Genomic DNA, 27,590 nt, shown 5'->3' with positions numbered 1-27,590 from the left:
GCCAAGAACTGGTTGCATTAACGGACTTCTTTTTTAGCTTACATGTTTTGTTTTCCCTTGTATTTTTATTTGAAAACGGACTTTTAGAAACTCCAAATATTGCCCCAATCAGACGCCACGTGGGAAATTTGCCCAACGCAGCGATTCAGCCCCAAGACCGCGTTCTCTGAACTTTTTTTTATTTTTATTTTAATGGGGTTTTTCTTTTTCCTTTCTTTAAATACCACAGAAGCCTGAGATAATGAAAGAAAACTAATTCCGCCGGCGATTCGCTGTGACCCAACTTTCTCCGTGCTCCGCAGCGGTTTTTAATACTCTTGCCTCAAAACTTGCCCCTTCCTCTCATGAACTGTTTACCTGAGAAGTAGCTCCCTAAGCAGGTGTTTCTCCAAAATGCTGCCCGAGTTCAACGTCTCTCTCTCTTCTCTCCCGAGTCCCAATACTAAACTTTCCCCTTTCGATTCTACACCGTCAAAGAGTCGACCTTCTTCTTCTTCTCGGCTCCTCTCCAACTCCCCGCCACCCCCCCCTCAACCCCCACATTACGGCGACACCCGTTACACCCGTAAAAGACACGTCTGCTTTTTTTTTCTTCCTTCTTTTTTTTTCTTTTTTAAGCTCACTGTCAAAAATAGAAAAGGAACAGCAGAAAAAGAAAAAGTTGCGGGGTGTGAGAGTCTTGTTATGAGGTGTGATCTTATGTAACAGTCTTTTTAAGCTTGCAGCATGTCCTTGCAGATGGGTTTGCTTGGCATCGCCGATGCCTCGCATAGAAAAAACAGACCGGACAAAAGAGAAAACCCAGAAAACAGGAATTATTTTTTCTTTTTTTAAAAAAAAAGGAAAACAAAGCGAGTCCATTGAGGTCTTGAGGTACCTGCACCTTTATCTGCATTCATTAGTCGGCACTCGAATGCTTGCTGAGATGTCCTCTTTTTCTCTCCCCCCCCCCTCGTTTTAATACAGTAGAGCAATGTGCTGGTAAAATTGATCCAGTCAAAATAATAATAATAAAAACATCAACGACAATAATAATAACAATAATAATAATAACAATAAAAAGTCAAGATTAAAATAGCAGCTGCATTCATTTGTGTGTGTGTGTGTGTGTGTGTGTGTGTGTGTGTGTGTGTGTGTGTTGGATTGTGGTTTAACTTCTTTCTTTTTAAAAAATCCAGTGAGTCTGGAAAGACCACCAAAAAAAGGAAAAGAAAAAAACAAAAACCGCGAACCAGGGTTTAGATACTTGACTCTTTGGGCAACAAGTCCACGTTGGTGACGGAGGTCACAATGGAAACGAGGCAGTCCGAGGTAGTGCCGTTGACTGATTTGCGTATCTGAGAAATCCGCTCCTCCACGCAACCTGCCGAGAGCCGTGCCTCCGCGTCGTGGTCCCAGCATTCTTCTATCGTGACACAAAGCTGCGCCAAACCCTGGATACAGAGGGTAAGAGGACAGGGGTGTTTAGCTCATAGGACACCGAGGGTGGGAGTCAGGAACGGCATAAAGCATAGAATCCCACTTTCCCTTCCCACCACGGCTGACCACCGCCTGGCCACTACCAGCTGCTGCTTCCTCAAGCTGGGATAAAACTGGCTTGTGTGTTTATTCTTTGTGTTTATGAAAGGCAAACCATATCACACATATATTGCAATTTACTCATTTCGGAACATTGATCGCCCACTTAACTATTGAAGGAAAACCTCTTAAGTGGTGGGCAACATGTAAAAAGAACAATACCAAACTATTATGAGTCAAAATTTGTGGAGTCCGGCTTCAACGATTGGATTCAGTAGTAAAGAAAAGCCAGAGTGGATAGGTAAAGGTAAAGGGCCCTTGACCATCAGGTCCAGTCGTGTCCGACTCTGGGGTTGCGGCGCTCATCTCGCTCTATAGGCCGAGGCATAGCTGCCAAGTTATCCCTTTTTTAAAGGGATTTTCCCTTATGCTGAATAGGCTTCCTCGCGAGAAAAGGGAAAACTTGGCAGCTATGGGCCGAGGGAGCCGGCGTTTGCCCGCAGACAGCTTCAAGGTCATGTGGCCAGCATGACAAAGCTGCTTCTGGCGAACCAGAGCAGCGCACGGAAACGCTGTTTACCTTCCCGTCGGAGCGGTCCCTATTTATCTACTTGCACTTTGATGTGCTTTCGAACTGCTAGGTTGGCAGGAGCTGGGACCGAGCAACGGGAGCTCATCCCGTCACAGGGATTCGAACCGCCAACCTTCTGATCAGCAAGCCCTAGACTCTGTGGTTTAACCCACAGCGCCACCTGGGTCCCAGAGTGGATAAAGAGATGTCTAAAAACAGACAAGAGGGGCATCCTATGCAGCAGAGGAAAAACAGCATCCTGAAGTGCCCTGAAAGAAAAGGCCCAAACCCAAGTCATCTCCAAACAACAGCCCATGGTGCAATAAGCCCCAGCCATCTTGGCCAACAGTCAGGAATAATGGGAGTTGTAGTCTAAAAAACACCTGGAAGGCACTCTGTAGTGCTGCCAATAAGGTGGACGATTGAAGTGATCGAATAGATCTAAATACAGAGGCAGTATTTCGGGTAAACTGGCCAGGAGTAGTCAAAGGCACTGCAATGTTGGCAGGGCTAACCTCTTGTCTTCCCGGTCCAATCTGTAGTCAAAAGAACTGACAGCTCAGACACAGGCTTACTGCTTCAAGATCGAGGCCTTTGTGGCATGTTCTACAGATACTATTTTTTTCAACCAACACAATCTACCAGCCTGGGGAATTCATTTCATTAGTTCAACTCTCTTTTATTTTCCTTATGTCTAAATGGATGCCCAGAAGTGTTCTAAGGAACTGCATCCATATATTAATTGGAGCAAAACCCAGAAATGGTTTTAAAACAACTGCAACAGCAGCAGCAGCAGCAGTAACAACAACAACAACAACAACAACAACAACATAAAGCAGGTTTCCTGGGTCTACACAAAATCAACTCCTCAGAAAAACTGGTCACTTAGACCAAAACTCAAAGAACTTTCTATGTAGACAGGGGCTTGAGAATGCCTCTCCCTGACCCAAACGATTGGACCTGATTTTACACCTCTGAATCCTCTGAATTTCTGTTTCATTCACTTTCATGGTGTTTCTTTCATAAATGATCTTATCCGTGTTTGTTTCTATATTATTTTTAAAATGTTAAATGCTATAAAGGTGCTTTTAAACAGATAATAAGATACATAAAAGCTGAGGAGAGAGAGAGAGGGCTGTGTGTGTCTGTGTATAGAAAAACAGGCCTGCCACTCACATCACATTACACCGCAATCTGCTTTTGAAAGTCCCCTCCGATTAGAACATAAATGAACGAAGAAAGCTGACGTAAAAAGAAAACACTGATCCAAATCTCGGCACAGTGCTTGGAACTAGTTCAAGGTTCCTCGAATTCAAGCCACATTATAATTTGAAATAGGGTTTCCTCTTTTAAATCCAACTAGAGAGACCAGGATGACCTGCTAATCTCCCTTTCTCTTCTCCTTGCTCCTCTCACTGCACTCAGAACCACTGCAAATTCAGGCAATGCTAATAGTATGTAATGCTGATATGAATACTAAAGGTAAAGGACCCCTGGATGGTTAAGTCCAGTCAAAGGTGACTATGGGGTTGCGTCGCTCATCTCGCTTTCAGACCAAGGGTGCCGGCGTTTGTTCACAGACAGCTTTCCGGGTCATGGGGCCAGCAGGACTAAACCGCTTCTGGCACAACAGAACACCGTGACAGAAACCAGAGCGCACGGAAATGCCGTTTACCTTCCCATCACAGTGGTACCTATTTATCTACTTGCCCTGGCGTGCTTTCGAACTGCTAGATTGACAGTACTAATACTACCACTAGCGGTAATAATAATAAACCCCACCAAATGTTAACCTAGAGGGTTTTGTCTTTTTTTAACGCTGCAAGTCAAAGACTTGTGGTTGACTTGAATGGGGCTTCCTGCTCTACAGCGCGGTACTTTTTTAACCAAGTTGCTAGAGAAGGGATTTAAACAGTATTAATGAGAAAGGACATACAGGGTGTTTAAGCCAGTGATCCTTGAATGCAGGGCGTATCTTCTTGTGAACCACCACTTCCTGCAAGTCCTCGAGTGATGGATGTTGACCGATCTCCTCTTCGAAAGGTAGCACGTACTCATCTACCGGACCTGAGTTTGAATAGGAAGGAGAACATCATTATATGGCAGAGGTCCTTGGGAAAGACAGAAAGCTCTAATTCAGGGTGACCTATGGTTGTGTACACATTATCAACTTAAAACAGAGCTGAGTTGTTTACTTTTTCTCAGTTTGGATCAAAGCTGGGGGGGGTTGGGGGGGAGGAACCACATCAAAACATAATATTTCATAAGAAGTGACAGGATAGATACAGGATGAATATGGATTATGGCTAACGCCATGGAAGTGAAGAGTAAGGAGGAACATGTATACTGCCTACGTCAGAAAGTGGCAAAGATCACATTTCACACATACATGCAGGTCCCACTATCAGAACTCTAGTTCTCCAAAATCTGTTACCCAAAGAATTATGCCCAAACTTCAGTACATGAATGGCTGGCTCAGATCTCCAAACAGCCAGAGTTTGCCCACTTCCTTACTTGTTTTGCTGGTAAAGGTAAAGGGACCCCTGACCATTAGGTCCAGTCATGACCGACTGGAGTTGTGGCGCTCATCTCGTGTTATTGGCCAAGGGAGCCGGCGTATAGCTTCCGGGTCATGTGGCCAGCATGACTAAGCCGCTTCTGGCAAACCAGAGCAACGCACGCAAACGCCGCTTACCTTCCCGCCGGAGCGGTACCTATTTATCTACCTATATTGACTATTTCGTAAGAGTTTATATACTGCTTGATTGTTGGGGGGGGGACCTTAAAAGCGGTGAGGTGACTAAGGGGGTCCCCACTCCGCTGGCAACATTCCAGTTGGGCAAAGGCACTCCCAGAATTTCCTGGAAACCAAAGACAGTAGGAGTCAACCCAAAGTTGTATACACAATAGAGATCTGGATACTCACCATCAGCTGCTTTGCACCTGGAGACCAACTCCCACAAGACTAGCCCCATGGCATACATGTCTATTCTGAGGAAGGCATCTCTCTGGAAGTTTATTGCTCCCTCTAACACCTCGGGAGCCATGTATCTTCTTGTTCCCACCTGAGTCAGAAAGAGGAATCAGCCACTGGGACCAAAGGGTGGCAAATACAGAACCCCCATCCTTAACTGCAGGTATTTTTCTTCTTTAATTTACACCATACTTTTCCATCTAGAAGGTGCCCCCTATTTTGGGCGACTCAAATTTCAGAAAATGCGGAGGGGGAGATTACACAGGGTTGTTGAGCTTTTGGGAGGCGGGGGGGGGGGAGATTGCTGTAAATCACTCACACGTCACAAAATCCGCCTCCCGTTTGTCCCCTTGCCGGCAGAAGCTGCCGATCGCCCACCCAATTGCCGCAGCGTCAGCCAATCAACACCACCCATTGACGCAGCAACCAATCACACACACAACAGACGCAGCAGCAACCCAAGCAAATGCCCACCCTATTCACTACCCATGTATAAGACGACACCAATTTTTTAGCATGATTTTTCAAGAAAAAAAAATAGTCTTATACACTGAAAAGTAAGGTAGTCATCATTTGCAGAAGTAGGTGGAGGAGCAAGACTTTCCCATACCCTATGTAGGGCATGTAGGGCTTCCCTCCCCCTTCCAACTTGAGTGCCATTAAGGTCATGAATCTGGTCATAAAGCATTCTCCACATTCAACGCTGCAGGGAATTCAGTGGGGGGGGGGCATACTGTGTGTGTGGGGGTGTGGATGTGTGTGTTTGTGGACGTATCAGTGCAGAGCTGAATGGTGGGGTTGTGCTCTCTCCAATTCTCTAGCTGTATTTTGACTGGGCTGGTCGCTGGGATGAGCCACCGAGAGCTCTTAGCATCCGCAGCAGAATGAGGCGGAAAGAGTGGCCCACACTACGCCAGCCAGTTTCGAATGTTTCGCCACATTAAAGAACGTGCTAGCAAAACAACAAACACTTCACAGAGAGAGGTCCCAGGGTAACCCACTCACTGCTGTGCCTGGTATTCTCCTTGCAGGGAGTTGGATTCTTGAATATATTATAATAATATAAACACACACACACACACACACATTTTTTGTGATTATACTCACTGCTACTGAGTGCTATCACCACTACTATTTCCTTTGCTGATCATGGCAGTCATTTGGTGTTGGCACCCATAGTACTTTTGCAGGGCCATCTTAAGCATATCCGGCGCCATGGTGCAAAGCTCCCTCCGGAGGGGCCCCCCATTTCCCAGAGTTTTTTTTAGGGAGGATGGCACTGCTGGTGGGGCTGGAGGAGGCGGGCAGCGGCTGGAGGGCGGCTCCTCCAGTGGGGAAGAGGCGGAGGTTGGACGCGGCACCTCCTGGCTCAGCTGGACACTTCGTGCTGCAGTGGCCACGGCAGACGGAGGCTCCGTGCACGGCGCTGCTTCGGAGCGGCATGGTGGAGGCGGGCAAGAGCAGCAAGCTGATGCTGCGAGGTGCCACATCCAGCCTCCGCCTCTTCCCTGGCGCCCTCCAGAACTTGGTGCCCTGGTGCCCCGTGCCACTAGCCTCTATGGGTAAGACGCCCCCTTTTGTCAAGATGTGAGTACTGGCATCTCTCTCTCTCTTTTGAAGCAACCCCCCCCCCCCGGATCTACGGGTGAATAATAAATTTTAAAAAATAAAATAATTGGAAGCATTCGAAAAATTGAAGCGCCAGTGGTTGAATAAAGTGGCAGAGGCCCATTCTGCCAATTGAGGACTTTACCACCTGATTCTGCTGCATGCGTAGTCCAGGGACTCTGCTGGACAGCACAGGTGGATTCCGAGAACAATGATGTGATCGCATGGAAATGTGGTTTTCCCAACAGTCAAGCCATAGTGAAGGTGACAACTAAGTGTGCCCATTTGTCTGACAACGACTACATCTTGTCCCCAAAAATGGTATAATTTCTTGACCCAAGGAAATGCTGTTGCGTGCACTGAGAAGTGTTGCTAAGGGGGTTAGCGGAAGCAGATACTTTTGCTAAGCCGCAGGTCTTACCTGTCCGTGGGTGTCTCCTGGAGGTTTCCCAGGTTCAAACCGTACAGCCAACCCAAAGTCTGCAAGCACGGCTGTCAAGTCATTCTTCAGCAATACGTTTTTGCTCTTGAAGTCCCTGCAAAAAAAGGGGGAAGGATAATAATAATATTAATAATAATAATAATTTATTATTTATACCCCGCCCATCTGGCCGGGCCTCCCCAGCCACTCTGGGCGGCTTCCAACATAAATATTAAAATACAATTATTCATCCAGTATTAAAAGCTTCCCTAAACAGGGCTGCCTTCAGATGTCTTCTAAACGTCAGATTGCTGTTTTTCTCTTTGACATCTGGTGGGAGGGCGTTCCACAGGGCGGGTGCCACTACCGAGAAGGCCCTCTGCCTGGTTCCCTGTAACTTGGCTTCTCGCAGTGAGGGAACTGCCAGAAGGCGCTGGAACTCAGTGTCCGGGCAGAACGATGGGGGTGGAGACGCTCCTTCAGGTATGCTGGACCGAGGCTGTTTAGGGCTTTAAATGTCAGCACCATCACTTTGAATTGTGCTCGGAAACATACTGGGAGCCAATGCAGGGCATGTAGGATAGAGAAGGGAAGTAAGGTCACAGATACCATCGCTCTGAAATAGGCAGTTCCAGGTGAAATATTGACTCGTCCATAGCCTATGTGAGTTCTGCTACGGATGTGAGCATGAGAAGTGGGTTTGATCTTGTTCTTTTCATTATCGGAAAGACCAAGAAGTAAAATAAGGCCAACCTGGAGACCAGCTCATCCTACACTGCCACTGGGGTGGGTGGGGGCTGCCCAGTTGATACAGGCCCCCCTGACAGGGCCTTTTCAGTGGTGGCTCCCCAGAGGTGGAATGCCCTGTCTCGGAGTTTCATCCGTCTCCATCATCAACCTTCAGGAGGAATTTGAAAACATTCCCGTTTACCCAAGGATTTGGGGACTGAATAATTCTGTTCCAGGCAACCATAATATTGCTAGATGGAAGAATGTCTTTAACTGCTTTAAGACCCACAATAATACAACCACCAGACTTAACATGGACACTGGTACCAGAGCCTGCAATAAACCCAGATGCCAACTTTGCTGCCACATACACCCAGACAACACCATTACTGGCCCCAACAACATCCAACATACCATCTCAGGACTATTTAATTGCTCATCCTCTAACATTGTGTATGCCATCAAATGCCAACAGTGCCCTTCAGCTCTCTATATTGGACAAACAGGCCAAACCCTACGCCAAAGGATAAATGGACATAAATCTGACATCAGGAACCAGAAGACAGAAAAACCAGTAGGAGAACACTTCAATCTCCCAGGACATTCTATACAAGATCTCAAAGTAGCTGTCTTACTACAAAAGAATTTCAGAAATAGACTGGAAAGAGAAGTTGCTGAATTGCAACTTATCACCAAGCTCAAAACCATGGAGGGACCTGGTTTGAACAGAGATATCGGGTTCTTATCTCATTATACATGATAAGCGATCTTCAGCCATCTCAACCCTTGCTTTTTCATGCAAAACCATTTGCAGTCGTTTGCGGTCATCAACAGCTATCAGTCAGTCAATCACCCATTTCCACCACCCTTCTGAGTGATCCCCCCTCCCCATCCCCACCCCTCCCCACCCCTTCTCTACATAAGTGCCTGGAAACTTCCATTTCACTGTATCTGAAGAAGTGTGCATGCACACGAAAGCTCATACCAAAATAAAAACTTAGTTGGTCTTTAAGGTGCTACTGAAGGAATTTTTTTATTTTGCTTTAAGACTAACTGTTTTTAGATGTTTTTAATTGTAACTTTTTTTAAAAAAAACTGTTTTGTGGTATCTGAAGAAGTGTGCATGCACCCAAAAGCTTATACCAAGAACAAACTTGGTCTCTAAGGTGCTACTGGACAAATGTTTTTTATTCTTTTATATATTTGTTTTGGAATGTTTGCTTTGTTTTTGTATTATATGTTTGAGGAGGAAGGGAGGGATAGAAATTCAATAAATAAACAAAGACACGATAAGCTTCCAACACCCTTTGCTGTTTTTACGCCATCTAGACTCCTCAGCCAGGCCTTTTCCGGAGAGCTGAGTTAGGTGCTGTAACCGTAGCTGTTGCCCTGGTTCCCTCACTTTTTGTCTTTACCTACCCTGTAAGTTCAAAAGCCCTGGCGATTAAGTCATTCCTGAACTTTCTAACATTTTCAGCGTGGCGTGGGTTAAGAAGAAGGGATGTGGGTGAATATAATTAAATTACAGCCCTTAGGCAGCAGATGGCAAGCCCATGTGTGTTTGGCATTATAATTCTCCTGCCATCAATTCAATTCACTGTGGTAACCCTGCCGGTCGGATCGCGGGACAACCGCGGGGCCCAGCGACATAATTAATGAGGGCAGAGACAATTGTTTTCTGAAATCTCCTGTCAGAATACGTTACGGAGAGAGACACCACAGCAGAGAGAGGAGGAGAGTTCAGTGAGTTCCCAGGGTGCAGAATACCCTGCAGGGGAACGGCATCCTCTCACAATTCTCTATTCTTCTGAGAGAAAGATCTCCCTCACATCCTAAACATTGGAGGTATGATACAACTGGCACCACAGATTCCAGTGGCCCAGCTGGAGGGAAAAGACGTGGCACTGAAATTGGCGAGAAATATTTTGACAGAATGTTATTTATTCTACAGGGGCACCAACTGTTGTCTTCTGCATCAACAGCATCAGGGCCGGCCCTACGGCCAGGCTGGGTGGCGCAGGGCGCCTGCCCACCCGCCCCGCTGCGCGGTGTGCCCGCCTGTGCAGCTCCGGCTGCGCAGCTCCGCCCGCCGGCCGTGCTGGGAAACGGGGCAGGGCGGGGGCGCCGGAGAGATCCGTCGCACCACAGTGCCATGGCGCCAAATATACTTAAGATGGCCCTGAACAGCATGGTCAAGAGAGATGGGTATTGTGGTCTAACAACATTTGGAGGTGGATGTGAGGGACAGGGGATATCGCGAAGTCCCTCCCCTCCTAAGTTCAAGCCAATCCCCGAGCACAGGGGGAAGCAGAGAGAGTTCCGATTCCAGTGGGGAAGCAGGAAGTCGTGTCCGAGGCTCAGGCAAGGTAGAGGAGCCAGGGTCCCAGGTGGGACAGGAAGGGGCGAATAAGGGCGGGAGACCCATCCCCCCAACTCCGGAATTACGCAGAAAGAGGAGGGGAAAGAGGATGGGTCTGCCAAAGCTTTTGTGTTGGAGAAAGACGCGCCAAAAGCCATTAGGAGGTTCTGAAACCGACTGACAACATCACTCCGTGTAAATAGCAATGACTTGAGCACTGTAAATACGCAGCACCAATAAAAGAATAAAATGCAGAGCTGCGTAGCGTCGTTACTCTGAAGTAGTCCACTCCGGCCACTGTGACAGTTGTGTTGTTGTTTTTTTCATCATCATCATCTCAGGGATGTTCACAACATAAAATGAATGGGCCTAATTAAAGTCATGTGCATTCATTTCAACAGGTCTCCCCCAAGTGAAGCTTCAGCCAAATGCCTTCCCTGTTTTAAGAAACTAAAACGGACAAAATGTCTGGAACGAAAAAGCCACGGATGACAACAATCGATGCTTCTCTTTCATTTTTTTTAAGGATTAAACAAAACAACTTTTGTTTAATACTAGGACAGAACGCCCAGGTAACCTTCATGAGGGGTGACCAGTGCGTTGCCATCTCAGAAATCCCCCAGCTTCTCTGGCCAGCTTTGATAAAGGAAAATGCAATAATCTCAGTGGCTGAACACATGCAGAATGACTCCAGCTTTGATACCCAGCAAGCAGGACAGGGAAACCCTCAGGAACTGCTGCCAGGAGATGGGCCAATGGCTTGGCTTTGTCTATGACAACTTCCTGTGTTCCTAGAGCTGCCCTTGAGGCACTTGAGCACCAATGCAATGTGTGAAAGGCTATGAATAAGGTAAGAGTTAATTGCATGGCAGAATAAGACACCTGGCCTAGCCAGATGGGTCTGCTAGAAATTGTTCCGGGTAACCCCGACCCCCATCTCCAAAAGACATCATGTCCCAACGAACTTTTAAAGCGATTGCTAATTGTGAATGGAAGCCGCTTGCTTTTGTTTAGGGGCAATAACAGAAAGCGGCGGTGGAAGGGGGAGAACGTTAGAGGAAGGAAGGAAGGAAAGAAGGAAAGAAGGAAAGAAGGAAAGAAGGAAGGAAGGAAGGAAGGAAGGAAGGAAGGAAGGAAGGAAGGAAGGAAGGAAGGACACCCCAGTATGGATTCAAAGAGGGGGCAGTTGCTTACGAAAACGGAAACCTCCTCCTCCTGCACTGCAGGGGGTTAGACTAATTGACTCTGGGAGTCCCTTCCAACTCTACAATTCTATGAAATCAAATTCTGTTACCTTGCTGGCAATTTAAGTGTGTGCAATATAAAGTGCCGTCAGGGGGCAGTGCAGCACTTAGAAAGCTAGGACAATAGTTTCCAGACTTTCTCCCGTCAAGGAATCCTTTCTGCATGGACATTATCCCTACCGGTATATATCTTCCATGAAAGCACTGCACACATACCGCCACCAACCATATCAACTGACAGTGCAAGCCATCTTCCACAGAGCTCCTCTGGCATTGCAGGTACCCTAACAGAGGAACCTCCGAGAAGCTTCCACACAGTCTGAAAGCCTCTGAGCTGAGGCCATGCCAAACGGGGCTGGCGCTGATTTGGATTTTCATATTTTCAGCTGTGTTAAGTCTCCTGCAGTGGCCCTGACAGGAAGACTTGAGGCTCCTGAATGTTATTGCAGCATAAGCTTCTGTGGTCCAGATTCTACATGATCTGGACCCCTGGAGACTGAATGTGGACCCTCCACGCCTCATTATCCGGCCCTCAGAACTCTCCCACCAGGCCACCTTCCTCACTGGCCCGACTTGGCACGCCAAGTATCTTTGCCTGGCTGGATTGGCCCTTCGAGATCTGATGGAAGATAGAGGGGGCACGTAGGAACTGTTGACCAGAGCTAAAAATTGCATTTTCTGTTCTGCCCACTTTTGTTTATAGCTCTGCCCAGGGCTGGGATGTGGCCCTCGGAAGCTTGCCCAGAAGGTAATTTGGCCCTTGGAGTGAAAAAGATCCCCCATCCCTGACCATTATCAACTGATGAAGTAGATTCTTGGGCGCAAAAGCTCTTATGCCTTAGCCCAATGACACTGGACGGCCCATCACTGGCTACTCCTCAATGGAGTGTGTGTGTGTGTGTGTATGTGTATGTGTGTGTGTGACCATCTCTCCACCTAACTCACCTCACGGGGCTGTTGTGAGGATAAAATGAGATACCTCCATTTTATCCTGAGCTCCATGGAGGAAGGAGATGCAACACGATCAGTGAGCAAATGAACATTTCGAATCCTTGCTGTGCACCCTTATCATTCCCCTCTCTTGTCCGCTAAGAATTTCACTGTGCTTGAACACCTAGGTGGGTTCACACATGTAAGTAAAATGAGACTGGCCTGGTCACACACTGAGAGTTGTGTCTCTTTTCTTTGTGCTGTAGGTCACAGGGCTTGCTGGATAGAAGTGCTTCTCTCTCTCTCTCTCTCTCTCTCTCTCTCTCTCTCTCTCTCTCTCTCTCTCTCTCTCTCTCTCTCTCTCTCTCTCTCTCTCTCAACACACACAACTCTTTCTCCCTCTCCCTCCCTCCCCCCCTCTCTCTGCTTCAGAACTGAGAGCGGCTCCTTCCCACACAAACAAGTTAATAAGACTTGAGCAAAACGTCTTCCTTGACCTGACAATGTATTATGAGGGCACGCTCCTTATATAAAGCACCGCATAACACTGTCCTGATGCCTGAGGTTAATAATGACAACAAAAACAGGCCCCACGTTTGCTAAGAGACAGAAACTTGTTCAAAGTAGGGGAAAGAACTTGAACCAGGGTCTTCTTGAATCCGAAGACGGCTCTCTATTCACCGGCACTACAATGACTCATTTATTCCCTCTGCGCAGGCGGCGGCGGCGGGGGGGGGTGTTGCATTTGTTAGATGGCAACCCATTCTCTTCCCATTGCTCTCCCTCCCAGAACGTCTTCCATCATTGCAGCTTATGAAACAGGCACAATGTTATACTTACCATTGCTTGGTCCCGAGGAGCATAACCTGGTAGGGAAATTTGTATAAACCAGACTTTCCCAACCTGGTGCCCTCCAGCATTTTTTTTGGGGGGGGGGGTTGTTAAAAATGGTACAGCCGTGTTGGTTGAGACTGATGGAAACTGTATTAAAAATCAGCAAGGGGGCATAAGATTGAGGAAGAAGGCTCCCCTTCAGACTGGTGCTGTATTGCAGATGAACACAGCTGAAACAGGGGACCTTCTGCATACAAAGTACACACCTTTTGATTTGTGGCACAATTGCCTACATTAAAAAAACAAACAAACAAACCTCACGTACCTGTGTGCTATAGCAGGTTTGTGGCCTTCTCCTTTACACCAAGGGACATCTTCATGCAGGTAAGAGAGTCCGCGAGCCATGGTTTCTGCTATATGACAGAGCTCGTTCCAGCTGACAATGTTCCCTTTCAGGTAGTCGGTCAAAGAGCCCTGGAAGAATCAGAACACGATGTGTAGAAAAGGATTCCCTTCCCCACCCCCACCCCGGCCGCTCAAAGACCCTTATTGCAACTAGATGGTTATGAGGGGCATTCAGTTCATAATATTTTTTTATTTAAACAATTTGCCGTTATTCAGAGACAATGGAGTGTGCCTGCCGGGGTGAAGTCAAACCCGCTGGAGAATCACAGCGCCTGCTGTGGCTGCAAAAACCAGTAACTGCTGCTGCTACTTCCCATGTGTGTGTTTTTGTTTTTGCTGTGTTAGCAGCATCGAAGTGACCTCTCTGGGGTGCAAGTCTGGGCAGGATGGATGGAGGTCCTGGACTGCCCAGGCGACAAGGCCTCCTTCTTGGCCTCTTAAACAATTGCTTAGCTACAACAGTCACTACAGTGGTTTGCAAGAATACAATACCAAAGAAAAAGTCAAAGCTATAAAACCAGTCTTCAATTAAAATGCCAGCTGGAATTTTTAAAAAAAGTCTTTAGTAGGTGCTGGAAATTCAGTAGGGAAGAGGGCTATCTGATGGCTGTGCATTCAAGCCTTGGGGAACCACTAACAATAACCCTTAACTTGGCACAGTAGCCTATGGGCAGCTCATGCAGACTTCTGGGCACTGGAGTTGTGTGCTGGCGATAGTCTTTCCCCATCAATGGTCTAGCCACAGCCTCTTTGCACCAACTGGAACTTCTGGGCCAGGCTCAGGGGGGTGCCCCATTTCAATGGCAGACTGCATTTCAATCATAGCTTAATCCTGACAAAGCGAAGCGCTTTAAGGCTGCCATCCAGTGTACATTTACCTGGGGGTTGTCCCACTGAACACAGTGGGAATTACACCTGAGTAAAAACAGGTGTACGATAATGAGTTGCAAGTAGTGTTCATTTCAATGGGGGAGCTAAAAATAGGCTTCAAGTTTCCCTTCTGGAATAAAACGGAGTTTAAAGCTGCTTAACGTTTGGCTGCATGGCACCAAACTGTCTGAAAAGCCCCTATTGAGTTCCAGCTTCTGCGAAGCATTTCGACAAGGTTCTTGAACCTTAGGTTGCACCCTGAGCAGAAAAACCCTCTCTAAAAGCAGAGGCATGTTTTCATTTTGGGCAGTGGACATAAGAAACCCACGCATAAAAAAACAACCCTCTGGGCTAAGCAGCCTTAACTGTGGCAAAATGGCAGAACCTGATGATGTTTGTATAAGAATGGCAAGGGAGCCCCACTGTGGTTCCCACGTGCGATATTGTGGCTGATGTGCACATACCAGGTTCCACCCGTACAGAGAGGCAGCCACACCCTTGGTGCCATAAACTCATTTCCAGTGCCACCTACCCTACCCTATAAAAAGCATTAATCAGAACCCTGGCAGCGGCGGCGGGGGTGGGTGGGTGGGTTGCACGACCCACCAAGGAACATAGTAATGCAATGAAATTCAAAACAGTAACCATCAATTTCACATTTATTCAAAGTGCAATTAAAACTATTTAGTTTAATTAATTCTACAAAAGTGATGAACCTAAATCCGGTGCCACCAGATTTTCTAAGTCTGATGGCCGCTTGCACCTCCAGCGGTCCCCCTTCTGCCCCCTTGCCTCTTAATTCCCCTCTAGGCAATCCCACCGCCTCTCAGGAGGTGGAAGCACTGATAAAGAGGGGCTTTGAATTGGTGAATAAAGGAAAGAGGTGTAATATTTGTCACTAAACTCCTTCCTCACTGTTTATCCCATCTCTTTCCCTTCTCTTTGTTTTGCCCTGCTCCTGGGAGGGTTAGTGGGCTTTTAAAAACCTGCCTCACCTCTTGGCTTCCCTTACAAGGGGAGACAGAGAGGTGTGTGTGTGTGTGTGTGTGTGTGTGTGTGTGTGTGTGTGTGTGTGTGTAGAGCTGCTTCCCCTTCAGTTTGCTTCAGGTCTTCCTGCAGGTATCAAGATGACAACACAGTCACACATCTGCTACCTTGTCATGGTAAGCTGTGATCAGCCACAGCTCTGCCTCCAAGTTTGTTCCCCGCTTCTCTGCCGCGATGAACTGCAAAAGGTTTTCGTGCTTCATGCCCGGGGTGTTGAAAATCTCCCTCTCGCTCTGCCAGGATTGTTTATCCTGTAGATAGGGCGGAGGAAAAGAAAGATAAATGCTTGGGGGGGGGGTTGCCGTGTGGAATGGGCAATCCTACAAAAATGTGCATTCGTGAAGCTACGCAGCTGCAAATCTCGTACAAAAAGCCTGGGATTTAAAAGTTCAGTAAGGTGCTGAGAAGTCCCTGTTAAGAGATTCTTAGTGCTCTTCCCCACTCGGCACAGAACTCTAGGAGCGTTTGCACAAGGGCTCTTAAGAAGTGGCTTCTTCAGAGGTTCATTTCAACATCAAAGTATGGTCCATACACCCCCTCAGCCAAACATCTGATTGCACCCATGCATATTCACCTATGAATATTGAAGCGTTTTGGACATGCTGCCAGTCTTTGTCAACAGCACTGGAGCTAAATGGAGAGTCTGACCTAGTATATGGCAGCTTAATGCTTTGCAACGGGAAGAGACTTATATTGCTTTCTTGCGGGCAGGATAATCTCCCCAGGAGAAGGAAGAATTTCAAAACTTGTTTGTTGCCACACTATTCCAATTCAGTCGCTTCTCCGTGTCTCCATTTAAGCTTGATGGGCGTAACTTTCTAGTGTCAAGCTTAACTGATGCTTCCCCCTTTGCAATTTTTTTGAACAATGCAACTAAAATTACATTGGTACAAAAAACTAAGAGAGGAGAAACTGCACATGTGTTTGCATGTAACACAAAGCCATGGTTTGTTTTACATGCAAATGAATAAGCGGCGACTCCTTTCTCCAAAGCTTGGCTTATTTTCCAGCTGCTCTGAGAGCCTTCTGCCTCTGTGGCCTTGCAAGTATCTGAGGTGGGGTGGCCAAACAACCCATGGTTAAGATAGGTTGCTGGGTTCGGACCAAACTAGAGTTAAAAGTTAAACAAGCCATAGTTCATGAGCCAACAACAAACCTTGATTTCAGATTGTGGTTTGTTGCTAGAAAAGAAACCATAATTAGGCTGGAGGGGTGGGTTCAGATATGCAAACAAACCTTGACTTTGGTTGAACAAACCACGACTTAGCTTTATGTGCAAACCATGCCATTGTACACCACCTGAGATACCTTCTTTGGCAAAACAACACACACACAAGTTCTATTAAATAATGGAACTATTCCTACAAAACTCCAGCTGGAGAAATTTTGCAGTTTCACTTAACTAGGAAACGTAGAGTTTTAAAATGAAAGTTCTGTTATCCGACATTTCCCACCTATCCGTTGTGTCAAAGAGAAAGGAGAACCAAGGAAATGTCAAATAAAGCTTAGCTAAAGGTTTTCAAAAGCAGCACAGAAAAAGAACAAGGACTAGATAGACATAAACCAGATTTAAACCTTTTGTGTGTAATCTTAACAGTTACAGCTTTCTAATCTGGATTAGGGCAGGATATCCAACTAGTTAGTCAGAGCTGGCTTGGAACAGATGACATTAAAATCTTCTTTAAATCCACGACGGCAAACAAATTGTGGAGGATTAAAAAGAATAAGGGACAGTGTTTAAAGATTTCTCAGAATATAGCCAAACTACAGACTTAAGAACTGGTTCAACAATCATTCCCACAGTCATGGGGATCCATAGGAATTTTACTTCTGTGGGGAAAGAGAAATAGGGTTCCCTGGTAGAGAATTCTCAGCATCTTCATCCTGCTCTCAAAATTATTTGGGGAACATCGCAGGGGATTAAACTGGCAGAACAGAAAGTATGGGTAGGCCTGCAGACAACTTGTAGATGTATACAGTATATGCTTCTCTGTTCCTTAATTCTAGTCATGAGAACTCTGAAAGCACAGCTGAAAATTGTGCACCAAGACAACTTAAGCAGGCATCTATAACCTGTATGCAGACCCATTAATCCCCTTCCACACCTCTCTCCTTGCTAATCTGGTTTCATCCTCCAATCAACGATGGGAAAACAATGTATGGACTTCTTCGACATCACCAAAACTGGCAATGGTGCATACGATCAACTTCTGGCTTAGGGGTGCTTCCAATGCTGCGTAAGCAGAGTTCCACTTGTGCAACAGGATTATTTTTTTAGAATCATAGAATCATAGAGTTGGAAGAGACCACAAGGGCCATCCAGTCCAACCCCCTGCCAAGCAGGAAACACCATCAAAGCATTCCTGACAGATGGCTGTCAAGCCTCCGCTTAAAGAACTTCAAAGAAGGAGACTCCACCACACTCCTTGGCAGCAAATTCCACTGCCGAACAGCTCTTACTGTCAGGAAGTTCTTCCTAATGTTTAGGTGGAATCTTCTTTCTTGCAGCTTGAATCCATTGCTCCATGTCTGCTTCTCTAGAGCAGCAGAAAACAACCTTTCACCCTCTTCTATATGACATCCTTTTATATATTTGAACATGGCTATCATATCACCCCTTAACCTTCTCTTCTCCAGGCAAAACATACCCTGCTCCCTAAGCCATTCCTCATAAGGCATCGTTTCCAGGCCTTTGACCATTATGGTTGCCCTCCTCTGGACACGTTCCAGCTTGTCAGTATCCTTCTTGAACTGTGGTGCCCAGAACTGAACACAGTATTCCAGGTGAAGTCTGACCAGAGCAGAATACAGTGGTACTATTACTTCCCTTGATTCTAGATGCTATACTCCTATTGATGCAGCCCAGAATTGCATTGGCTTTTTTAGCTGCTGCATCACACTGTTGACTCATGTCAAGTTTGTGGTCTACCAAGACTCCTAGATCCTTTTCACATGTACTGCTCTCAAGCCAGGTGTGGCCCATCCTGTATTTGTGCCTTTCATTTTTTTTTTTTGCCCAAGTGTAGTACTTTACATTTCTCCCTGTTAAAATTCATCTTGTTTTCGCTTTGGCCCAGTTCTCTAATCTGTTAAGGTCATTTTGAAGTGTGATCCTGTCCTCTGGGGTATTAGCCATCCCTCCCAATTTGGTGTCATCTGCAAACTTGCTCAAGATGCCCTCAAGCCCATCATCCAAGTCATTGATAAAGATGTTGAATACGACTGGGCCCAAGACAGAACCCTGTGGCACACCACTACCATAGTTACTTCTCTCCAGGATGAAGAGGAGCCATTGATGAGCACCCTTTGGGTTCGGTCAGCCAGCCAGTTACAAATCCACTGAATGGTAGCATTGTCTAGCCCGCATTTTACCAGCTTCTTTACAAGAATATCATGGGGCACCTTGTCAAAGGACTTGCTGAAATCAAGATAGGCTATATCCACAGCATTCCCTCATTTTCTCTGATTCTCTCTGGCTGCCCCCACCAAATCTACTCTGGGCATTTCCCCAACCGTCTGGATCAGACTTTGAGGGGCATGGGGTGGGGCTACAGGAGGAGGTTCTGTTGCACAAGCAGAAGTTTGTTGCATGAGCAGAACGCAGCTTTGCTTGCAACTCTTTAAAGACTTGGATGCCCACAAGCTGTAGGCATCCTTTGCACAAGTGGGGAAACAAACTAATAAGCCACAGTTAACCAGTGTTTCCTGTGACAGGAAAGCTTAGAACTATGGTTAATGGCTTCTAAGCAAGCCAGGATTTGTAAGATCCTGTCTCGTTTGGAAGCTGTGAATCGGAGTTTCCTGATTCACACATCGTCAAGCTAAGCTAAGGCCGACTGCAGTTTTCTGACTTATGAGGGAGGAGCAAAAAGGCACCAATGACTCAGCGCCAAGCATTTTCTCTATAGCGCCAACGTGGCACACTGTTCTGTTCTGTTTCCAGAACAGAAAAGAAGTGTGGACATTTCAGAGGCGTGTCTGTTTAGAAAAGAACCAAAAAGAAACAACCAAGAAAACAATGTTAATTGTGCAGGAGGTTAAGTGCTGTTCTTAGATAAATGAGTCACTGATTTTTTTCCGGTACAAACAGCAATTTAAAATAGGCTATTTGCTTTCAGCCCTGGGCAAAAGCCTTAATACACAAAAATGGGGGGGGGGGGTTGTGTGGGTGGAATGCCTAGAGCAGGGGTGTCAAACTCAAATTCATCGGGGGCCGCATCAGTAGTTTGGTCACCCTCAAAGGGCCGGTTGTATCTGTAGGACTATGTGTCCACTCTTTATTATCATAAATTATTGTCACTGCATTCAATTATTACTGTTTTTTGTAATAATGTAAGTAATAACTAGCTCTGAAAGCGGAAACATAGTCAGAATAATGGCAAGTAGATATTCAAATGTACAATTATTGTACAATTTTTTGAAAAATGATTTTTGGTAACTGCACTGGGTGGTGGAGGCTCGCTAGGGTTTCATGCAGGACCTTTGCAGAGCTACTAGTACCTGGAGATGCTGGGGTCCTTCTGCATGCAGGACAGATGTTCTGCCAGTGAGCCACCACCCTTCACCAAAGGGACTGGCTGAGGTTGACTCACTGAAGCTGCTCTCCTGGTTCCAGGGTTTAAGGGCCAGAAGTATAAAGCAGCATCCTATGTTTCTGAGGAGAGGGAGAGGGAGAGGGAGAGGGAGAGGGAGAGGAGGAAGGAAGGAAGGAAGGAAGGAAGGAAGGAAGGAAGGAAGGAAGGAAGGAAGGAAGGAAGGAAGGAAGGAAGGAAGGAAGGAAGGAAGAAAAGGAGTGGGAGGGAGAGAGGAAGGAAGGAAAGAGGGGAGAGAAAGAAGAGTTGGAAATAAGGAAGAGAAAAAAGAAGGAAAGAAAAAGAAAGAGGGAGAGAAGACGGAAAGGGAGAAAGAAGGAAGGAAGTAGAGGGAAAGAAAGAATAAGAATGAGGGAGAGGAAGAAAGTTGGGAAGGAAGGAAGGAAGGAAGGAAAGAAGAAAGAAAAGAGGGAGCAGGAGGGAGAGAGGAAGGAAAGAGGTGAGAGAAAGAAGAGTAGGAAAGAAGGAATAAAGAAGGAAAGAAAAAGAAAGAGGGAGAGAAGACGGAAAGGGAGAAAGAAGGAAGGAAGGAGAGGGAAAGAAAGAATAAGAACGAGAGGGAGGAAGAAAGAGAGGGAAGGGGGGGTCGCCGCCTTGATTCAGCGCCAGAAAAGAGCGCGAAGGGACCCAGGGGCAAAAAGCATTTCCCCGGCCCCAGCTGTTTGTCGGCGCTTTGTTGGCACGGCGCTTCAGCAGCAAGGTCCCACTGCTGGGTCCCGCTGGCTGGGGTGCTCGGCGGGCCACATGACGAGGTCTGGCGGGCCGGATTTGGCCCCCGGGCCTTGTGTTTGACACCTGTGGCCTAGAGGTCTCCCAAAGTTTTCTTAAAACAGAGCCACCTCTGATAATCACAAAACACTTGATTGGCTCAGATTTATAATGCAACCACAGTGGAGATGATACACCACTTTTGCAATTAACCATTGAGCAGGTGGCTTTTTAAAAGGTAAGAGCAAGCACAGGCGGCGATTGCACTTTGCATCGGTAGAAAATCCCCCGTTGGCATCAATGCAAGCATATATTTTTTTGGGGGGGGGTACCTGCAAAAATTCCATGGCACCACCCCATCAGCCAGGGTCTCTATCTGAACTGGGGGAAGAGGGGGGGGGCATCTGCGATTTACTTCTTAAAACCCCATTCACGCAACTGCTTATTGAAATAATGGAGCCTTGTCTAGTTTGGCTCTACCACGAGATCCTTTCAGAGACCTTTTGCGTACTGCAGAGCAAAGTTCTTTCCTATCACTACCAAAACAAAATATGTAACATCTGAACTCAAGCTAAGGTGCCCTGCAGATGTCAATGTGTGGTTATCAGCCCAGCTCATAAATAGCAAGCGCTGCGGGAGGTGGGGAGATAAATGCAGTTGGGAGCCCTTGAACGTTTGTGTCCAGCGAGGATGCTAAATGTTGCCCCCTTTATCGCAGCAGATAGCCAACCTGAAGGCCCAAGAGTTCAAGGAATTCTACATTTGCTCATGGGGTAGACCTCCCAGCTCCAAGGGCACTCCCCCTCTTCTATGCACCTTAGCCATTTTCTTACTGATTTAAATCTATGTAGCTGAAGTAGGATGGCATTTAATAAGACGCTGTATTATGCAGCAACAGAGAATCCTGCCACAGTCACTGAGTTTTACCCAGATCAGACCCGTATATAATAAAAAATAAACTGGCAACTTGCTGATGGCACCAGCCAGATTCCTATAGTTTCCACTTCTGCGTGCTTGGTCAGTCTCCAGACTTTCTCACATATTCTGTGTGCAGCCTGCATGTAAGAGACCATCTCCCTGTGGTCTGGTCTCACTGACCAATCCACCCACATAACTTAGCAAAAAGAACACTAGATGTTGGGAAGGGCGGCAACGTTCCCCACTGTAGTCCTTCATTCAGGCGCTCCATGGCGTCTCTGCAGGTTTGTGGTTGAAGACGGGAGACGACACATCCATTGCATTATACTGTTCATTGTTGTTGTTGTTTAGTCGTGTCCGACTCTTCGTGACCCCATGGACCGGAGCACGCCAGGCACTCCTGTCTTCCACTGCCTCCCGCAGTTTGGTCAGACTCACGTTCAATATTGTTCATATTGATTTTTAATTGCATTTTTATTGCATCTTTTATTTCTTGTATTGCATCTTACTGCACTGGAATTTGAATGGTATGAAACACAATACATAAGAAATAAAAGAAGCAATAAAAAATACAATTTAAAACCATACAGCATCCAGCTGCAATACAGGCAGAAAAAACCATCAAATGGTCCACTAAGACCCTCAGTGATTCTCAAGGGGTCCAAAGGGCGGAAGTTCAGGAAGCGCCGACATAGTGGGGATTTCATATCCCAATATCTTTTTAACGAGACTTTTAATTCTCCATCAACCCACAGTACTTTTATATTCTGTCTCTCATTATAATTGCTCGTGGCAGCATATAATGCAAAACAAACCAAGAGTACACTGGGGACAACCATACCAAAGTCTCTGGAAAGCTCAGTTGGTAAGAGTGTGGTGCTGATAGAACCAAGGTTGCAGGTCTAATCTCTGTATGGGATAGCTGAATATTCCTGAAATTGCGGGGGGTTGGACTAATATCAGGCGTCAGCAAACTTTATCAGCCATGGGCTGGTCCACTGTCCCTCAGACCTTGTGGGGGGGGGACGGGGACCGGACTATATTTTGGGGAGGGGAAATGAACAAATTCCTATGCCCCACAAATAACCCAGAGATGCATTTTAATTAAAAGGACACATTCTACTCATGTAAAAACACGCTGATTCCTGGACCGTCCGCGGGCCGGATTGAGAAGGCGATTGGGGCGGATCCAGCCCCCGGGCCTTAGTTTGCCTAGCTACGGACTAGATGATCCTCAGGGTCCCTCAGAGTCTATGGTCAAGAAACAAAGAAGCAGCAAACAAACCCAAAGGAGAAGGAATAAGGGACTGCAGAACCTCTGGGCCTCGATATGGTGTTGGACTACAACTCCCATCCTGCCCTGGCCATTGGGCCGTGTGGCTGGAGCTGATGGGAGTTGGAGAAAAATAGCATCTGGGGAGCCACAGGTTTCCAAACGCTTGGCTTGAAGTCTGAAACAGCCCATGCGGTCTCCAGGTGCGCCAGTATTTCCGACCCTACAAGTGGTCAATCAATTAAAAACGGGCTCTGGTTAAAAATCAAGTTACCAACGAGAGGCAGGCAAGAAAAGGTTCCTGCATTGCAGAGGGATGACCCCCGCAGTCCCTTCCAACTCTACAATCCAATGATAATATATCTGGACTCCCTGCTCCAAGCAACCGTTGGGAAGCAAGTAATTCTGAACGGCAGGTACAATGCTGCCACTCACCTGTATGGGGAATATCTTGACTGCCACGTAGTCATTCATCAGCTGAGCTTTCCAGACACAACCAAAGCGGCCCCTAGCCTTGATCTCCAACAGCTGCAAGGGTTTAAGTCCAACCAACGGAGAAGGGGGTGGCAGACCCGGGTCCTGCGAACAAGATGTGGGAGATGATGTAGATAGACAAGTTGGAAGTTGGGGACATTTTTGTTTCAGGTATGACCCAAATGTGGGGTTTTCCCTAACCCAGGCTAATGAACTGATGCTGGCTTGGCAGATGCCTCCCCCAGGATAAAATCAGAGGGTTCCCAAGGAGCCTACAGGCAGTCTTTCTCATTCCAAACCAGGAGAAGCATCTCTTAGGTCTTCCAGCCTGGGCCTGGTGACATAAATGTAGGCGAGGGACTCTCCTTTTCCCAAGAAGCTTACTCAGGACTTTGCCTGCCTTTCCTGCTACCTTCCTTGGGAAAGTGGACCACCACTTCTGTTACTCGATGCCATTCCTTACATCCACTATTTACCTTTAAGGTCGTTTCGCATGTTATGTAGAAGCAATCCTAGGTTGTTGCCGCTGCAGGTAAACTGAATGGGGAAGCTGCAGCCAATCTCAGCCCCCTGGTGAGTGTACCCATATGAGACATACTTGCAGATATCTGGTTGTTGCATGCCTACGTTTAACACGTGGTTGTTTTAAAAAGCTGAAAATGTAAATTGCCCAAGTCTCCAGACTGTAAGGGCTCGACGAATACAAAGTCTGACCTTGGTAAGTTTTATCCCAATGCATTTGAAAAGGAATAATATGTCGTTCTCAGTGGCCTTAGCACTTAAATGTACCCATCAGTACACTTTCAGTGCTAAGGAATGGCACTGAATTGTTTCTGAACCTCAAAAGTCTGATTCAGTAAAGAAAACAATGAAAGGAAATAAAAGAAAAATTTCCACCACCCCCCTTCCAGCGTTTCAGTTGACTGGCTTTAGCGTCATATTGTTATTCAACAGGAAAATTAGGCCAATGCAAACTCAAGCAACTTTTCACCCAACAGTCACAGAACTTTTAAAAAGTAATATTCTGTATGAAATATTCAAGGTTGATTTGTGGTGACTATGGTATTTTTTCTTGGCAATACCTTAACCGCTCTGCCTTCCCCAATTACATTTGCAACAGAATACAGTTTTGTTTTTTTAAAAAACAACAACAGCAACAGCAAGAACTGGGTGGAAAGGTCTGTTTAACCCAGGCACCCCCAAACTTCGGCCCTCCAGATGTTTTGGGCTACAATTCCCATCATCCCTGACCAATGGTCCTGTTAGCTAGGGATCATGGGAATTGTAGGCCAAAACATCTGGAGGGCCGCAGTTTGGGGATGCCTGGTTTAACCCATCATCTAGCCAAGTAGAAGCCAGTTAAGACACCTCTGGGAAGCTCACAAACAGTGCTCAAAGGGGCGGTTTCCTTCTCCTGTTTCCCCCCAGCATCTGGTTCTGGGAGGTAAACAGCCTGTGTTCATGGGATTGCGCTAAGTTAAAGGCGCTTTGCAGCATACGTATTGTGTAGTCAAAACATTGTTGCGCAAGCGGAAAGGCAAGTACATCACTTAAGGTACTTACACAACAGGTTGCACAACAGCAACCAGCTGTTGCACGAGGGGAAAGAAAACCACGTGGCCGAAGACTGTCGTGCCACAGATTCCACAGCAACAACCGGCTATTGCCCAAGGAGAATCGGCTGCTGCGCAGGAAGCTTCTCCCCGTTTATCTGCCCAGCTCTCCCTTTTAAAATCCTGTTTGCAGAAGCAGATTCTGCAAATGCTTAGCCGCCTGAAACCACCCTTACGATTCCCAGGTACCCCTTGCTTCTCGCCTACCTCACTGATGTCGACGTGCCCGTAGGGGGGCTTGCGGTGACGGTACATCCAGAAGGCAAGGAGAATGGCGATGGAGAGGGCAATGATGGGAAGCAGAGAGTAAACCAGAATGTTGAGCAGCGAGAGGCTTGGCGGCGGAGGCTCATAGACCACTGGAGGAAGAGGAGGGTAGAAACAGTAAGGATCCCAGGCACGGTGAGAATTGTCTTGCCGCTTAAGACGAAATGACCCTTCGCTCCAGCACCCCAAGGCAGAATTCCATCATCCTGGCTGGATTTGGGTTCTTCATTTATTTTTAATTTGTTTATTGCGTTTATACCCCCAAAACAACCCTGTGACGTTGGCCAGGCTGAGGGACAGTGGCTGCCTCCACGGTAACATATGGCTTAATGGGGATTTGAGTTTATACAAAATGTAATAGGCTATTAACATCTGCATGTGTAATAGGATAATAACACTTTATCAATTCATATAAGACTGTATGGGAGTTTATTACATTGCATTTTTGTTTATGCACCTCTTTGTTCTCTGTTTTCACACACAAACAAACACACCGACCGTTCTGCCCTCACAGGGGTCAGTTATTTAGTGATAGCAAATCTGCATATTAGTACTGTATTAGGTTGAAGGAATAACAATGCTGCCCCTTTAAGAAAAGATAGTGCCTTTCCCCCCTTTTGAGACCCCAAGGCAGGTTGGGAAATGTAGGCACAGCAATAGTCCACTTCTATTGGCTCTGCCAGAGAGCAGGAAAATACGTCCCTTCTATTGGCTCTGGCCAAAGCGGGAAGAAGCCTCCCTTCCTCCTTTGTAATCTAGTGGCAGCCTAGTTATGGCAAAGCCCAAGAAGAAGGGCGAACTCACTTCGTCCTTATAGAGCTCCACAGAGAACTTTATGAAAAGCTTCTACTGTAATCATCTTCATTCAGAGCCATAGAACAGACTACAGTGGAACCTCGGTTTATGAACACCTCGGTTTATGAATTTTCGGTTTATGAACACCGCGGACCCATCTGGAACAAATTAATTCATTTTCCATTACTTTCAATGGGAAAGTTCGCTTCAGTTTATGAACGCTTCAGTTTATGAACAGACTTCCGGAACCAATTACACCCATGCTTCAGTTTATGAACACTTCAGTTTAAGTACTCTGCGGACCCGTCTGGAACGGATTAATCCACTTTCCATTACTTTCAATGGGAAAGTTTGCTTCAGTTTATGAACGCTTACTCCGCGGACCGTCTGGAACGGATTAATTCACTTTCCATTACTTTCAATGGGAAAGTTCGCTTCAGTTTATGAACGCTTCAGTTTATGAACAGACTTCCGGAACCAATTGTGTTCATAAACCGAGGTACCACTGTATTGGAATGTGAGCAACATTTCTACATGTGCCTTGATTATCTTCAATAAATCTATGTATGAGAGCTTTGTGGAGTTTTGTTAATACTATCCACAAAGAGAGAGAAATCTCCAGACAGAACATGAATGATGCGCTCTCTTTCTCTCTAACAAGAATTTGCAACTGAAAGTGGTTTACAAATCAGCCTTCCCTTTGTGCATGTGAAACCAGCCCTGTGGGTCTCCCAGAGCAATTTACAAATGCAAACAAGGTTCTCAAAGTATCAGCCTGCAAGCTCCCTAGCCCTGGGATTTTCCCTACCCTCTGCCTTGAAGAAAAGTGCATCCTGCTTTTCCTAGCAACTCACTGCAAACTTATGCAACTGAGTAACTCTCCTCACCCAGCAAACCTCCTCCATTGCAATTCCATGGACGTGCTAATTCTCCACTGCAAAGCCCACTTTTCCATTGCAAAGCCCAGGTACCTTCTGAAACAGCTAAATTGAAAGATTACAGGAATAAAACCCTCGAGAGAAAGCCACACCTCATCTAGTGTTGAGATATCATAGAATCATAGAGTTGGAAGAGACCACAAGGGCCATCCAGTCCAACCCCCTGCCAAGCAGGAAACACCATCAAAGCATTCTTGACATATGCCTGTCAGGCCTCTGCTTAAAGACCTCCAAAGAAGGAGACTCCACCACACTCCTTGGTAGCAAATTCCACTGCCGAACACCTCTTACTGTCAGGAAGTTCTTCCTAATGTTTAGGTAGAATCTTCTTTCTTGTAGTTTGAATCCATTGCTCCGTGTCCGCTTCTCAGGAGCAGCAGAAAACAATCTTTCTCCCTCCTCCATATGACATCCTTTCATATATTTGAACATAGCTATCATATCACCCCTTAACCTTCTCTTCTCCAGGCGAAACATACCCAGCTCCCTAAGCCGTTCCTCA

General features: G+C 46.5%; 1 protein-coding gene across 1 annotated transcript in view; it reads right to left on the bottom strand.

The window, feature by feature from the left end:
* Positions 1 to 557: 557 nt before the first annotated feature.
* Positions 558 to 27,590, bottom strand: part of ACVR2B (activin A receptor type 2B) — a 128,161-nt gene continuing 101,128 nt past the window's right edge. The window contains exons 4-11 of the mRNA XM_035130394.2: positions 25,296 to 25,447; positions 23,437 to 23,580; positions 15,618 to 15,761; positions 13,514 to 13,662; positions 7,093 to 7,207; positions 5,016 to 5,154; positions 4,026 to 4,156; positions 558 to 1,433 (exon numbers count right to left, since the gene is read on the bottom strand). Of these exons, the coding sequence (XP_034986285.1) occupies positions 1,239 to 1,433; positions 4,026 to 4,156; positions 5,016 to 5,154; positions 7,093 to 7,207; positions 13,514 to 13,662; positions 15,618 to 15,761; positions 23,437 to 23,580; positions 25,296 to 25,447 (1,169 nt within the window). The 3' untranslated portion in view covers positions 558 to 1,238. The remainder of the gene's footprint in view (positions 1,434 to 4,025; positions 4,157 to 5,015; positions 5,155 to 7,092; positions 7,208 to 13,513; positions 13,663 to 15,617; positions 15,762 to 23,436; positions 23,581 to 25,295; positions 25,448 to 27,590) is intronic.

Source organism: Zootoca vivipara, chromosome 12, assembly GCF_963506605.1.
Source record: "Zootoca vivipara chromosome 12, rZooViv1.1, whole genome shotgun sequence".
NCBI lineage: Eukaryota > Metazoa > Chordata > Lepidosauria > Squamata > Lacertidae > Zootoca > Zootoca vivipara.
The sequence above is the reverse complement of the archived record's forward strand: the minus strand, read 5'-3'. Positions and strand labels throughout refer to the sequence as shown.